At 44.9% G+C, this 15,697-nt stretch overlaps 1 protein-coding gene across 2 annotated transcripts in view; it reads left to right on the forward strand.

Annotated features, from left to right (window-relative positions):
- The window catches only part of MAP3K2 (mitogen-activated protein kinase kinase kinase 2), a 77,431-nt gene extending 67,338 nt beyond the window's left edge, over positions 1-10,093 (forward strand). For both annotated transcript variants that reach the window (XM_040358221.1, XM_040358222.1), the window contains 5 exons: positions 926-1,074; positions 2,681-2,812; positions 3,983-4,112; positions 4,317-4,494; positions 8,883-10,093. In XM_040358221.1, coding sequence (XP_040214155.1) covers positions 926-1,074; positions 2,681-2,812; positions 3,983-4,112; positions 4,317-4,494; positions 8,883-9,108 — 815 coding nt within the window. In that variant the 3' untranslated portion in view covers positions 9,109-10,093. The remainder of the gene's footprint in view (positions 1-925; positions 1,075-2,680; positions 2,813-3,982; positions 4,113-4,316; positions 4,495-8,882) is intronic.
- The last annotated feature ends 5,604 nt before the right edge of the window (positions 10,094-15,697 follow it).

The following is a 15,697-nucleotide window of genomic DNA, read 5'->3' on the forward strand; positions in this document are numbered from 1 at the left end:
AGAATAAACCATAACCCTTGTTTTTTCAACCACCCACGGCTGCCTCTCTGTATAATTCAGTGTGTAGTGAACCCACTCAGGAGGTCACACACCCCTGCTACCGAGCTAACACCTTACTATATATATATATATATATATATATATATATATATATATATATATATATATATATATATATATATATATATATATATATATCTATATCTATTACACACACACACACACACACACACACATATATACACACACACATACACACACATATATACACATATACACACACACACATATATATATATATATATATATATACATTTTATTTATATATACATTTTATTTATATATACATTTTATTTATATATTTTTTTTTTTTTTAGAAAATTCTCTTTTATTGGAAAATTATTTTGGTTTATAGGTGCAAAACATTGCCATTGGGAAATACCCTGGCTAACTGGTGCACATGTGCATAACAGAGTACAAATTACATCTTATACAACCGCCCATGCAGCTTAAGTATAGACCCCTGCTCACTATAGAGCCGAAAAGATACTCAGGAGGTCAAATTGGATGAATCCACTAGTTTCTGGTCCATCCACAGTGGAGTCCGAGTCTGTCCACAGGTGCCAAACTTTTTCGTAGTTCTTGGGGCATCAATGGGATAAGTATGTTGCTTTTTTAAAGAGGATGTCACAGCATTGACAAGGACAGGGTAGAGGGCCTAACGGACTTCCACTTAGGCACTATGGCCATAGTGCATAAAATAGCACCTGCTTATACCAATGGAGGAGGTTGTTTTCTATAGGTTTTCATACTCGCGGAATTCGTTTAGGCCCTCCACAGCAGTCCCAGTTTCTCATGTGGCCCTTTGGGGGGGGGGGGGGAAAAAAATTGCTGACCCCTGATTTTATATTGTGCCTTTTTGCAGCGCCACGTGCACCGTCAAATTGGAGGCTTGGAAAACTTCTCGGACAGGGGGCGTTTGGCAGGGTGTACCTGTGCTATGACGCAGATACTGGCAGAGAACTGGCAGTGAAACAAGTCCTGTTTGACCCAGACAGTCCAGAGACAAGTAAGGTAAGCTACTGAGCAACTGTAAGCCCCTGGAATCTTCTCTACTCCACAGTTAGATAGTTTGAACAGTTTGATGGCTTGAAAAGTTTTAGCATCCTTGGGGCTAGTTTACACTTTCTTCAAAACAAGGCTTCGGACATAGGAAAGGTAGTAACCGCTCCAGGTGGGTGTGTTCGGAAAATCAGCAGCTGTTAAGGAAATCAAGGGTGCTGGCAATGCACAAAGCAATTGATATGAGGAAAGACGGGATGGACAGCCGCACTCCAAGAAAAACCATAAGGTTTTATCTTTATTGTAAAAAATTTATAAAAAATGCACTACAAAACAAGCAGAACACAGGGAAAACAGCCTACGCTTTTTACACTCCAATTAGTGCTTAGTCATGGCTCCGGACATGCTTTATTAAAGCGCTCTGAACGCCAGTCAAAGTTCCTGTCACTAAATAAAATGGTTGGCTTACAGTCCTGTTTACACCTGCTGTTGCTTGGTGCTTCGATGAGGCTTTTTTTGTTTGTGGATATACAAGTGCTTTAAGCTCTCCTCCTCCCTTTACATGCCACATTTGGCATGTCATTTTTTTGGGGGGAGGAGCGGGTACCTGGTTTTGACAGGTACTTTCTGTCCCACTTCCTTCCGTCTTCTAGGTGACGCCTCCTCTCCCCCTAGGTGGCACCTCCCTCTCTCCCTCAGATTTATTTTCTAGGACCTCTGTTCTAAAACAAAATACAGTAAAACCTTGGTTTCCGAGTATAATTCGTTCCAGACACGTACTTGTAATCCAGACACGTACTTGTAATCCAAAGCACTTGTATATCAAAGCATTTTTTTTACATAGTATAAAAGAGAAGAGAGGCAATAAGTTGCTAAATGTTGTACCTTCATTAAATGTAACCATATTGCTACACTTAGGCCCCTTGCACACTGGGGCGTTTTTCATGCGGTACAGCGCTAAAAATAGCGCTGCTATACCGCATGAAAAATCATGCCCTGTAGTGTTCAATGTGAAAGCCCGAAGGCTTTCACATTGAAGCGTGCGCTAGCAGGAGCGCACCAAAAGTTAGCTTTAGCGCGGTATTAACCCTTTTTCGGCCGCTAGCGGGGGTTAAAACCTCACCGCTAGCGCCCGAATATCGCTGTAAATACGACGGTATAGCCGCGCTACAAATAGCGCGGCTATACCGTCACCGCAGCTGCACGCCTCAGTGTGAAAGCAGCCTTAGAGACTCCTCTCTTCTCTATTCTACTCAGTTGTGATGTGACGCTACTCTTATATCAAGACATCGCTTGTATATCAAGGCAAAATTTATTAAATCATTTTGCTTGTCTTGCAAAACGCTCTCAAACCAAGGTTTTACTGTATATGTTTGGGGGTTTTCTAGCAAAAAAAACAAAACTGATTGTTGCATGTGAACAAAAAATGACAGGAAACGCCTCGTCTTCAAAGTAGTGAAGCTTTTGATGGCATCACCAGGCTTGTAATGTTCTGGAGCGTCTGATGGAAGGTCAGTCTGTGTATTGTAGTCGTTTACAGCATATTGTTATAAAATGTTTGCCCAGACATAAACTTAAATCAAATTCTAATCATTTTTTGTACCTATGGGTTTTGTAGGAGGTGAACGCTCTGGAGTGCGAGATTCAACTGCTGAAAAATCTGCTACACGAGCGCATTGTACAATATTATGGCTGCTTAAGGGACTGCCAGGAGAGGACGCTTTCCATATTCATGGAATATATGCCAGGGGTAAGAGTGCATGTTCAGGGTCCACACGACATGCTGTGGGTTGTAAAGGTTCGTGTTTTTTCACCGGCAATGCATTAACTGCTTCAGCCCCAGACCATTTTGGTGTCAAAGACCAGGCCACTTTTTGCGATTCGGTACTGCGTCGCTTTAACTGACAATTGCGCGGTTGTACAACGTGGCTCCCAAACACAATTGGGGTCCTTTTTTCCCTACAAATAGCTTTCTTTTGGTGGTATTTCATCACCTCTGCGTATTTTTTTTTTTTTTTTGCGCTATAAACAAAAATAGAGCGACCATTTTTAAAAAAGTGCAATATTTTTTACTTTTTGCTATAATAAATATCCCCAAAAAAAGATATAAAAAAAACTTTTTTTTTTTTTTACACAGTTTAGGCCGATACGTATTCTTCTACATATTTTTGGTAAAAAAAAAATCTCGATAAGCGTTTATCGATTGGTTTGCGCAAAATTTATAGCGTTTACAAAATAGGGGATAGTTTTATTGCATTTTTATGAATAATTTTATTTTTTACTACTAATGGCGGCGATCAGCGTTTTTTTTTTTGTTTGTTTTTTTCGTGACTGCGACATTATGGCGGACACATCGGACAATTTTGATACATTTTTGGGGCCATTGTCATTTTCACAGCAAAAAGTGCTATAAAAATGCACTGACTTCTGTGAAAATGACAATTGCAGTTTAGGAGTTAACCACTAGGGGGCACTGTAGGGGTTAAGTGTGACCTCATGTGTGTTTCTAACTGTAGGGGGCAGGACTCGACGTGTGACGTCATTGATCGTCTTTCCCTATATCAGGGAACAGAACTGCCACTGTGAAGAACGGGGAAGGTGTGTTTTTACACCCACCTCTCCCCGTTCTTCAGCTCCGGTGATCGATCGCGGGACACCGGCGGCGATCGGGTCCCGCGGGCCCTGTCACGGATCTTAGGGCCGGGTTGCGAGCGTGGCGCTGGGCTTAAAGGAGACACGTACAGGTACGTGATTGTGCCCAGCCGTGCCATTCTGCTGATGTATATCGGCGGTAGGGGGTCCTTAAGTGGTTAATAAGCACAATTGTCAAAATGTATTTGTCATAGCAGCATGATTTATAACCATCTATATGACTCTCAAGTTCATAACCCCAAGTGTTAATTTCTCTCTTGCCACATAGGGATCAATAAAGGACCAACTCAAGGCTTATGGAGCACTAACAGAGTTCGTGACCCGGAAGTACACCCGCCAGATTCTGGAGGGGGTGCACTATTTGCACAGTAATATGATTGTACATCGAGACATCAAAGGTGGGTCTGGCCTGTGGCGAACGCTTGACTGTGCAGAAGTTTTGGTTTGTGTGTGTGTGTGTAGTATCCGAGCAGAAAGTGAAATCTCCCAAATAAGGACTGATACATTTATGGTCCCCATATAAACCATGATCTTCCTGAGACTGACTATGTATTGCATCACATTCATGTTTTTTTTGTTTTTTTTTTACTTTTACCTGCCAGGAGCTAACATTCTGCGAGACTCTTCGGGGAATGTAAAGTTGGGAGACTTTGGAGCCAGCAAACGTCTGCAGACCATCTGCCTCTCTGGTACAGGTATGAAGTCAGTCACCGGCACCCCCTATTGGATGAGTCCAGAAGTGATCAGTGGGGAAGGGTATGGGCGGAAAGCAGACATCTGGTAAGTAATACACAGAGCAATTATTTTTATTGGTGTAACTGAATTTTCTCTCTTAACCACTTCAGCCTCTGAAGATTTACCCCCTAAATGACCAGGCCATTTTCAGCAGACTCCGCGGCAATCTATGCCATGTCCGGGCACTCCCGCTGTCTTCAGGGAGACACACATGTCCCAGAAGACAGCAGGGACCAGTGGGATCGCGCAGCGACACTCGTGCAGGAAGTGAAGCTATAAGGCTTCACTTCCTGATTCCCTTACCGAAGATGGCAATGCCCCCCACCCGAGAGCCGAGGGACAGATCTGCTTCAGGTGAGGACATCGTGGGCGCCATGGACAGGTAAGTGTCCATATTTTAAAAGTCAACAGCTGCAGTGTTTGTAGTTGCTGACTTTTAAAAATACATACCTTCCCTATACATGCATACATACCTTACCTACAGTAGAAGGTCTATACTCCTAACGTGGGGGGAAAATGTGCTTCCTTAAAGCGGATCTCCACCCTCATTTACACTAGCCCTCCATCTTACTACCGCTCCAATCTAAGCCTGAATCGGCTATTTACATTTTAATTGTGAAATCTGTACCTTGTATTTGAGCAGTGGTTCCGGTCTGCCCCCTCTCGGGTTTTTGACGGGTTTTTCGGCGTTTCCTGCGCCGCGCCTGCTGGGAGCTATTCTCAGAGCTGGTAACATTCGGCTCTTATGAGACATCGCGCAACTTCATTTTGGAGGAAGTGACGCCGATGTCAACAAAGGAAGGGGCGGGCGTTTTAAACTTCTCCATTGCAGCCGTCGGGCACATTCGCCAGTGCGCATGCAGCATCCACCGCAAATAGGAAGTCGCTCCTTGCTGGATTCGAGCGCCCAAAGCCAAGATGGCCACGGGACGTCAAGGAGAATATAAGTGTTTATTATGGCTGAAATAACAGCGGCGGGGCGGACGAAAACCGGATAGGTGAGTTTAGCACTGCAGTGCTAATACACATTTTAATTTGCAAAAAAAAAACAAAAAACGATAGAGCCGCGGGAGATCCGCTTTAAGTCTAATTTGAAAGGAAAATGCTACTGGCCTAAGAAATCGGGGACAGGCCACAAGTCAGAACAGGACATGCATGCCTCATATAAAGTCCCATTCTTTCCTCCTTTCTTTTTTGTTTAAACATATATTAGGGATGGGGGTTTGCCCCCGCTATGATTAGATTTTGTCAGGTCACATTATTACGTTCAAGGTTAACTATCCTTTAACCGCTTAAGGACCGCCTACTGCAGATATACCTCGGCAGAACGGCATGGCTAGGCACAAGCACGTACAGGTACGTCCTCTTTAAGTGCCCAGCCGTGGGTCGTGGGCGCGTGACCCGGTCCGAAGCTCCGCGGACCCGATCGCCGCTGGAGTCCCGCGATCGGTCCCCGGAGCTGAAGAACGGGAGAGCTGTGTGTAAACACGGCTTCCCCGTTCTTCACTGTGGCGCCGCCATCGACCATGTGTTCCCTTTTTATAGGGAAGCACAATCAATGACGTCACACCTACAGCCACACCCCCCTACAGTTAGAAACACAGATGAGGTCACACATAACCCCTTCAGTGCCCCCTAGTGGGTAACTCCCAAACTGCAATTGTCATTTTCACAGTAAACAATGGTCCCAAAAATTGTCCGAAGTGTCCGCCATAATGTCGCAGTCACGAAAAAATCGCTGATCGCCGCCATTAGTAGTAAAAAAAAAAATAATGAATAAAGATGCAATAAAACCAATCGATAAACGCTAATTGTCGATTTTCTTTTTACCAAAAATAAATAGAAGAATACGTACCGGCCTAAATTGAGGAATATATATTTTGGGGAATATTTATTATAGCAAAAAGTAAAAAATATTGAATTTTTTTCAAAATTGTCGCTCTATTTTTGTTTATAGCGCAAAAACTAAAAACCGCAGAGGTGATTAAATACCACCAAAAGAAAGCTCTATTTGTGGGGAAAAAAGGACGCCAATTGTGTTTGGGAGCCACGTCGCACGACCGCGCAATTGTCAGTTAAAGCGACACAGTGCCGAATCGCAAAAATTTGGCCCGTCTCCTACATTGTACAGAGGCCAATGTGATCAGATCTTTCAATTAACGTGTTGAGTTCAGAATCAAACCAAGAATAGTCTTTTACATATATCCTTTAAAATATTGTGGATAAATATTACTGTCCCATTTTAAGTAATCCAAGATATATTTTCTCAATCACCCTGTGCCCAAAAGTGACTCCCGTCACCAGGGCCGATCCGCCCTATAGGTTCACTATGCGAGCCGCTTAGGGCTCTGCAGAGGGCCCCCCAAATTACTAGAGGCCCCGTCTGGTGAGAAGTCATTTTCGGCCCCCCTCACCCTGCTTCTCAACTTGCTGGCTGCATGGGAGAAGAGGTAAGGAGTCAGCACCCCCCGCTTCTCACTTTAATGTAAGATGTCATTTTTTTCCGACAGCAGAACACCCCTTTTCCCCCCCATTTCTCAACTTTAATCTTTAAAGTGACATGTTACTGCTGTCGGCAGCCCCCCTTCCCAACTTTGATGTGACATGTCGTTTTGCTTAGGGCCCCCGGGGAGGTCAGGATCGGCATTGCCCTTCACAATCGTGCAGCTCTAGAGTGGGTTGTCATTTACCACGGTGAAAATGCCCACATGTCTCTTCGTCACATGAGCTGCTCAGATGTGATAGGGAGGAAATGCTTGGCATACAAACTCACTGAAAACTGAGCATGTGCTGAGTTGCCAAACTTTTACCCTTTAAAACCTTCATAGGCGATACAGGTTGCATTGTTTGAGTTACAGAGAAGGACTAGGGCTAGAATTATTGCTCTCGCTCTACCAATCGCGGCGATACCTCACATGTGTGGTTTGAACACCGTTTACATATGCGGGCGCTGCTCACGTATGTGTTTGCTTCTGCGCGCGAGCTCGTCAGGACGGGGTGTGTTTTCTGGCTCCTAACTTTTTTTTGCTGGCTCCGAGATTCCAAGCAAATTTGTCAAACCCTGGTGTATGAACAGCATGTAATCCAATATTTATTGATCGTTTTTAACCACTTAAGGACCCCCCACTGTATATATACGTCCTCTTTTTAAACATGGATATCTCAGTAACGGCAGCAGCTGCTGCCACAACTGAGATATCCATGTTTTCAGCGGGCGGCCGTGTAAACGATAACGGCGGTCTCCGCGGCGGATTCGCAGCGAGATCGCCGTTATCGGTGGCGGGAGAGGGCCCCCCCCCCACTCCCGCCGCTTTTCCGCGCCCTCCGCCGCTTACCGGAGCCGTCGGTAGCGGCGGAGGAGATCCGATGCTGCCGCCTGGAGAGTGAGGACTTGAGTGAGGGCAAGATGGCCCCCACCCGTCCTCATAGCTCTGCTGGGCGGAAGTGACGTCAAAACGTCAGTCCCGCCCAGCCTCTTAAAGAGACAATTTTTTTTCTGTCATTTTTTTAAATGACAAATTTTCCTTTTTTTTTTTTTTGCATTTAAGCCTAAATATAAGATCTGAGGTCTTTTTGACCCCCAGATCTCATATTTAAGAGGACCTGTCATGCTTTTTTCTATTACAAGGGATGTTTACATTCCTTGTAATAGGAATAAAAGTGATCATTTTTTTTTTTTTTATATTTTAGTGTAAAAAATAATAAAATCAATAAAATTAAATAAGAAAACAAAAAAAAATTTTTTTTAAAGCGCCCCGTCCTGACGAGCTCGCGCGCAGAAGCGAACGCATACGCGAGTAGCGCCCGCATATGAAAACGGTGTTCAAATCACACAAGTGAGGTATCGCCGCGATCGTTAGAGCGAGAGCAATAATTATAGCCCTAGAGCTACTCTGTAGCTCAAAAAATGCAACTTATAGAATTTTTTAAACGTCGCCTATCTAGTTTTTAAGGGTAAAAGTTTGACGCCATGCCACGAGCGGGCGCAATTTTAAAGCGTGACATGTTGGGTACCATTTTACTCGGCGTAACATTATCTTTCACAATATATAAAAAAATTGGGCCAAATTTATTGTTGTCTTATTTTTTAATTCAAAAAAGTGAATTTTTTCCAAAAAAAGTGCGCTTGTAAGACTGCTGCGCAAATACGGTGTGACAAAAAGTATTGCGATGACCGCCATTTTATTCTCTAGGGTGTTAGAAAAAAAAAAATATATAATGTTTGGGGGTTTTAAGTAATTTTCTAGCAGAAAAAACTGTTTTAGTCTTGCAAACACCAAATCTGAAAAACACCTAAGGTCTGGAAGTGGTTAATGATATGGGTTTAGTGAGACCTATAGGAATTGTGCGCCTTTATTTCTAAATTTTTAGCAATGGGGTTTGTAATTTTTTTATTTATTTATTTATTTAATGCCTTTGTTTTCTTTTACCAGGAGCGTGGCCTGCACAGTTGTAGAAATGCTGACTGAGAAACCACCCTGGGCGGAGTTTGAGGCCATGGCCGCCATCTTTAAAATTGCCACCCAGTCCACCAGCCCGCAGCTGCCAGCACACGTATCCGACCACACCAGGGACTTCCTTAAAAGGATTTTTGTAGAGGCCAGATTGAGGCCGTCGGCTGAAGAACTGCTAAGGCACACGTTTGCCCAGTGTCACTAGTGACGCCCCCCCCCCCCACCCCCCTCGTTCAGCTCTTCCTCTCCGCTGCGTCCTTCCAAAGCTGATGGCACTTTACAAGCCAACTAAAGACACGTATGGTATTGACAAGAGAGATGACCGATGATTCTCTCGATTCTACTCCTCTTATTGGAGGGCTCCTTGGACTGGTCACAGTAAAGACAAAGACTTCCTGATGTTCAAAGCTTGGAACATGGTACATCTGCGTTACTCCAAGTCAAAGCACTTTAGAACATTCTCATTCCTTGTCCTTTTTTAGTAACGGGAACCTTCCGGGACGAAGGACACAAAACAAGTTGTGAAGGACATGTAGACGCAGGTCGGCACAAGGCAGCTCCGTTTTTTATTTTTTAATAATAATTTTTTTTTTGTAGATTATGTACAAGCACTGCTTGGGATCAGAGCTATTTTTCGTTTTTTTTTTTTTTGTATTCGTGTTCCGTTTTTGACCGGTAATTCTGATTCCATGTGTATGCATAACCTGATCCATTGGCAAGCATTAGCAAAACCGCATTGCTGCAGGAGCAACCAACCTTCCGGGATCCCCCACCTCCCCAAGCGAAATATACAGGCCCCACACCACTGTACCCTAAACCAAGCCCATATTGTGGATGAAATGCGTCGGATGCAGAGTTACACCTTGCAGAGAAGACTGACTTTGATGTGAAGTGCCACAGTGGAGTGCGGTCGGTGTGTGTTCTACTTATCTGATCCATTGGGCTTCATCCATCTGGCAAAGAACGAAGTGCAATAAGCCAACTGTCTGCTTTTTGTACGCTTTTTCGTTGCCGTTCGCAGTGCTTACCGAGCAAGCCTTTGAGGCTTTAATACAATCCCAAACTCACGTTCCATCTGATTTTAATAGATGAGGTAGGCAGGGTGGGGGTTGTAGGATCAGAGGAACTTTCCTTAAACCTGTAAGGCCCTTTTCACACGTGCGGAGGACCTTTTTAGGCAGGGCTGTGGAGTCGGTAGATAAATGTTTAGACTCCTAAATGTTACGACAATCTAAATTTAGTAGGAGTTGGAGTCGGTGCATTGTTTGCCGACTCCCACTCCAGGTACCCAAAATTTCCTCCGACTCCACAGCCCTGGAGTCATCCTGTCAGTTTTTTCAGGCGGACCTAAACGGGTACTTCATACAGGTCTATGGAGCGACGCATGTCAGCGGTGGCATGACCGCCGACATCCGACCCGCTCGGATCTGCTAAAGTGTGACGGATGGAAACCCTATTTTCCATCCGTCTATCGGATCGGATTAGAAAACGGACTCTACGGTCTGTCTTCATCCAATTCCTCCATAGGGGAGAGCGGCGCTCTGACAGGTCGGTCCCTGCACAGTGTGCAGAGACAGATCTGTCTGGTCAGTGGGGATCGACGGAGAGATCCCTGCTGAGCATAGCGGAGTCCGCATACGTACATGGATGTGTGAAAGGGGCCTTAAGCAGGTTTGTTGGTGCTGTACTTCCAGACCTAGTGACCCAGTACACTGTGTGTTCCTCAACTGTTCTCTATGGTGGATGCAAACATCTGCAGAGCACCGCAGCGCCTCCACGTTCTATGATCGGAAGCCTGGTCCCTGCAGAACCATTTGTGTACAGCCGAGGCAAGTTTGATTTTATTGCCCCTACCCTGCCTTACTCAGAAGAGGCTTGCTTCTGTGTTTGGGTCTAATTTAAGGTGTATGTATGTTAAAATATATATATATATATATATATATAATATATAATATATAATTTTATGTATAGAGTGCATAAGGATTAGAACCTTTTTGTTAGGTTTTTATTGGTCAGTATATTTTCAAACCACGAGGAGCGCTAGATTACTCCATTGTGTACTTAAAACGTATATTGGAGTTGACTGGCAGCTCCATTTTTTTCCCCAGGATCTCTGTAAGGGGCCTTAGGAAATATTGATGATAGGTTAAGGAATAGAAGAGCCACTCCATGTATGAAGATCTAGAGCAGGTGTCTCCAAACGTTCTAATCAAAGGACCAGTTTAGTGTCCTTCAGACCTTGTGGCCAGTGGTAGTAATTGTCCTGGGTGTCAGTGGGGGGGATCGTACCCCGTCCTTTGTGTCAGTGGGGGGGATCGTGCCCTGTCCTGTGTGTCAGTGGGAGGGATCGTGTCCTGTGTGTCAGTGGGAGGGATCGTGCCCTGTCCTGTGTGTCAGTGGGATGGATCGTGCCCTGTCCTGTGTGTCAGTGAGGAGGGATCGTGCCCTGTCCTGTATGTCAGTGGGATGGATCGTGCCCTGTCCTGTGTGTCAGTGAGGAGGGATCGTGCCCTGTCCTGTGTGTCAGTGGGATGGATCGTGCCCTGTCCTGTGTGTCAGTGAGGAGGGATCGTGCCCTGTCCTGTGTGTCAGTGGGATGGATCGTGCCCTGTCCTGTGTGTCAGTGAGGAGGGATCGTGCCCTGTCCTGTGTGTCAGTGAGGAGGGATCGTGCCCTGTCCTGTGTGTCAGTGGGATGGATCGTGCCCTGTCCTGTGTGTCAGTGAGGAGGGATCGTGCCCTGTCCTGTGTGTCAGTGGGATGGATCGTGCCCTGTCCTGTGTGTCAGTGGGGAGGGATCGCGGCCCATCGTTGTTGTCAGAGGGAGGGATCGTGGCCCATTGTTGGTGTCAGTGGGAGGGAGCGTGGCCCATCGTTGGTGTCAGTGGGAGGGATCGCGGCCCATCGTTGTTGTCAGTGGGAGGGATCGTGGCCCATTGTTGGTGTCAGTGGGAGGGAGCGTGGCCCATCGTTGGTGTCAGTGGGAGGGATCGTGCCCTGTCCTGGGTGTCCGTGGGAGGGATCGTGTCCCTTCGTTGGTGTCAGTGGGAGGGATCGTGCTCCATCGTTGGTGCCAGTGGGAGGAATCGTACCCCATCGTTTGTGCCAGTGGGAGGGTTTGTGCCCCATCGTTGGTTTCAATGAAAGGAATAGGGCTTTATTGATGACGGTAAGAGAACTAGTTCCCCATCGTTGGTGCCGGTGGATGTTATAGTGCCCAAAGGGCCAGATAAAGACAAGCAAAGGGCCGCAGTTTGGAGACCACTGATCTAGAGTAATATTTTATTTAAAGTCGCCCAGATGGTCAATGTATTTCTGAGGTTGTGGTAGTCCCCCCTCAGGGCTACAAGCCTTAAAAAAATGAATATAATGAATATTAGAATACTGTTAAAAACAATTAACACACATGGGGGGATATAAATACATATACTGTATATACAATATTTTTTTTTTGTAAAGAAATAAATTATTGTAAAGATTTATTTAAGATTTTTTTACAAGTATTAATTCTTGTGAATTTTTACCAGCATTACTCTGGACTCCTCCTATACATGGAGTGGCACATCAATTCCTTCTCGTAAAAAAAAAAAACGTTTTTTATTTTTTTTGCGCACTTTGTCCCCGCTGGGAAGATTCGCCCTATTCGTCCTGCTCACCGTTATCACATGGACAGAAGGTGAGAGGAAATCCAAAAAATGTTTCTGCTTGCACAAGGGCAAGAAGTGAGAGCAAAGCTCCCAATGGGGACACGCCACCGGATTTGATGACCCCCTAGGAGGGGAATTTTTCCCAATTTTATTAGATTTCCTTTCACTTCTGGTTGCATCAATCTCCCCAACAGGGACACAGACGGCAAACGGGTTTTAAACTTTTTCCTACTCTATCTAAAAATGTAAAATGTTGCCTATACATACACTTTAATTCTGTATAAGATCCCGTACAAATCACTTTTGGATTTGGGACCTTTTCTTAGCTGAAGGACGACCTGTAAGTTCAACTAACTCGTGCCCTTTATATATAATGATATTTGATAACATTCACAAATCTATAGAAAATGTTCTTTATACATACAAATCGAAGCAACTGACGATGTTTACTTTTGCTTCAAGCATCATTGGGGGGGGACCATGTTGGGCTGAGGAAATGTGTCTTTACACGGTCTTCTTGTGGCATTCCCGGTGACTTGTCGTTAAGGTTCCCCTATCGAGATGGTTCCTGTAAGGACTGCGCAGGCGGTATCCTTGCCGACGGAAATCTCCGAACCTCGGCCGGCATCCAGGCTCATTCCCCGTGGATTGGAGGATGTTAAAAAAAAGAGCCAGGAGGCCGAGCGAGTGAAGCGAGCCGTCCGAGCGAAGCGAGGATGTGAGGCCGACTGGCCACTTTTCTCAAATTCCACGTTGCCCTGGATGCCCGGCCGAGGTTCGGAGATTTCCGTCGGCAAGGATTGCGCCTGCGCAGTCCTTACAGGAACCATCTCGATAGCCGGAACCATATCGTCAGATCACTGGCAGGAGAGATATTCAGTACAGTGGAACCTCAGATTTCGAGTAACGCGGTTAACGAGCGTTTCGCAATACGCGCACTATATTTCCTAAAATCCTAACAAGGTATGCAAGCGTTTTCTCGCAAAAATAGCAGGATTCAGGCCAAGCGGTGTGCAGTAACGCGTTTGGCCTGAGGTGGGGGGGCACCGGAGTCGATCTGCGCCGTTCGGAAATTCACTGAAAGGCCCGAGGATAATTTGGCTGACCTTGGCAAACCTCGGGAACGGAGTCTTTCTGAGGTCAGCCGAACTGTCATCAGCATTTCCGACTCTGGCGCCCCCCACGCCTCTGGCCGCATGCAGTATTGCACGCCATTGAAGCCAATGTGGAACAAATTATTTTAATTTCCATTGACTTCAAAGGAGAAACTCGCTTTGATATGCAAGTGCTTTGGATTACGAGCATTCTCCTGGAATGGATTATGCTCATGATCCGAGGTTCCACTGTATATCCATTTCCACCCCGCTCTCAGCTTTTTTTTTTTCTTAAACGCCTCTAACAAGTGTCTAAAATTTTCCGAATGTATTGGTATATATAGATTTGTGACTGTTATTGATTTTGCTTTTCTATTCGGATAATAATTTAGGATAACTTTCTTCTTCCTTCTCCTCCTTCTCCTTCTTCTTTCTTCTTCCTTCTTCCTTCTTCCTTCTTCTTTCTTCTTTCTTCCTTCTTCTTTCTTCATTCTTCTTCTTTCTTCTTCTGCCTTCTTTCTTCTTCTTTCTTCTTCTGCCTTCTTTCTTCTTCTTTCTTCTTCTGCCTTCTTTCTTCTGCCTTCTTTCTTCTGCCTTCTTTCTTCTTCTTTTTTCGTTTAAATTCTGAAAGGAGGTTGGGTAGCATATTTAAATTGATCTATACAGAATAGTGAGTTTCCATTTTAGACTTGACTCTGACTTGAGATATTTGTTGTCAACTGTTTTTTTATTTTCCGTTCTGTCAGATACTCTTTCATAGCAACACTGATAAGTGTGGAAATCCTTGTAGAAGGTTTTGTCATACGGTAAACACCAATACCCGAGCTAAAGACCTATTTAGCGGATACGGTTTTCTAAACTCCAATCAGTTTGTAAAAAAAAAAAATATAACATTTTGGGTATTTTCCCTATTCTCTAGTGCACAGGTGTCAAACAAAAGGCCGCGGGCCGAATCCGGCCCTCCGGGCCGTTTCATGTGGCCCTCGCACCTCTCCTGCAGTCCTCCTCCAGACCCCTACTTTCTGCTTTCAAGCAATGCATCCAGCTTCTTCCCAACAGCAGCATAAGGTAAGGGGGGTGCACTGTGATGTAAGGGAGAGTGGGGGGACTCAACTTCTGATGGTGGGGGGGGCTCTTAACATCTAACGTAAGGGGAGGGGCTGGACATCTAATCTTACAGATACAACCGGCCCTTCTGAGGGCAATCATAATGCTGATGCGGCCCACAATGAACTTTGAGTTTGACACCCCTGCTCTAGTGTTACTCTAATGCTCATTAAGTTTACGAAGTAACGCGGTTAATGCGAATATTGAAGCAGGGGGTAATTAAACAAGCTTTGCATTGGGGGGGGGGGGGGGGGGGGGGGGGGCTGCAAAGTAGCTTTGTTTTGCTGGAAGTCCCCCTTTTAAGTCAGGACTTTAACAGAGAAATGTACTCTATTCATTGGTCGCCATCCGGCTTTCTTGCAATGTGAGGTTGGGGGGGGGGGGGGTGAATATTCGACATCCTCACAGTATCTCACAAAAGTAAGTACACCCCTCACATTTTTGTAAATGTTTTCTTCTATCTTTTCATGTGACAACACTGAAGAAATGACACTTTGTATCTACAATGTTGTGTAGTGAGTGTACAGCTTGTATAACAGTGTAAATTTGCTTTCCCCTCAAAATAACTCAACACACAGCCATTAATGTCTAAACCGCTGGCAACAAAAGCGAGTACACCCCTAATGGCCCCGTACACACGATCCGAATATCGGACAAAAACGATCGTCCGAGGAAGAATCGTACGATTTTCGGATCGTTTGTACACTACTTTCGAGAGCCGATAACGACAGTTCATCCGATTTTTATTATTCGATCGGACAAGCGCGAAAATTTTCCTCGTACGATGCCTGATCGTACGATTTTCGTTTTAGTCAGTATAGTTGTCGTCCGAAAATACAATACAAATACATTACAACGCATGACATCACTTCCGATTTTTTTTTTTTTTTTTTCTTCTGTCGTGGGCAAATTTTCATGACTTTAACCACTTAAGGACCGCCTCCTGC

Source organism: Rana temporaria, chromosome 6, assembly GCF_905171775.1.
Source record: "Rana temporaria chromosome 6, aRanTem1.1, whole genome shotgun sequence".
Lineage (NCBI taxonomy): Eukaryota > Metazoa > Chordata > Amphibia > Anura > Ranidae > Rana > Rana temporaria.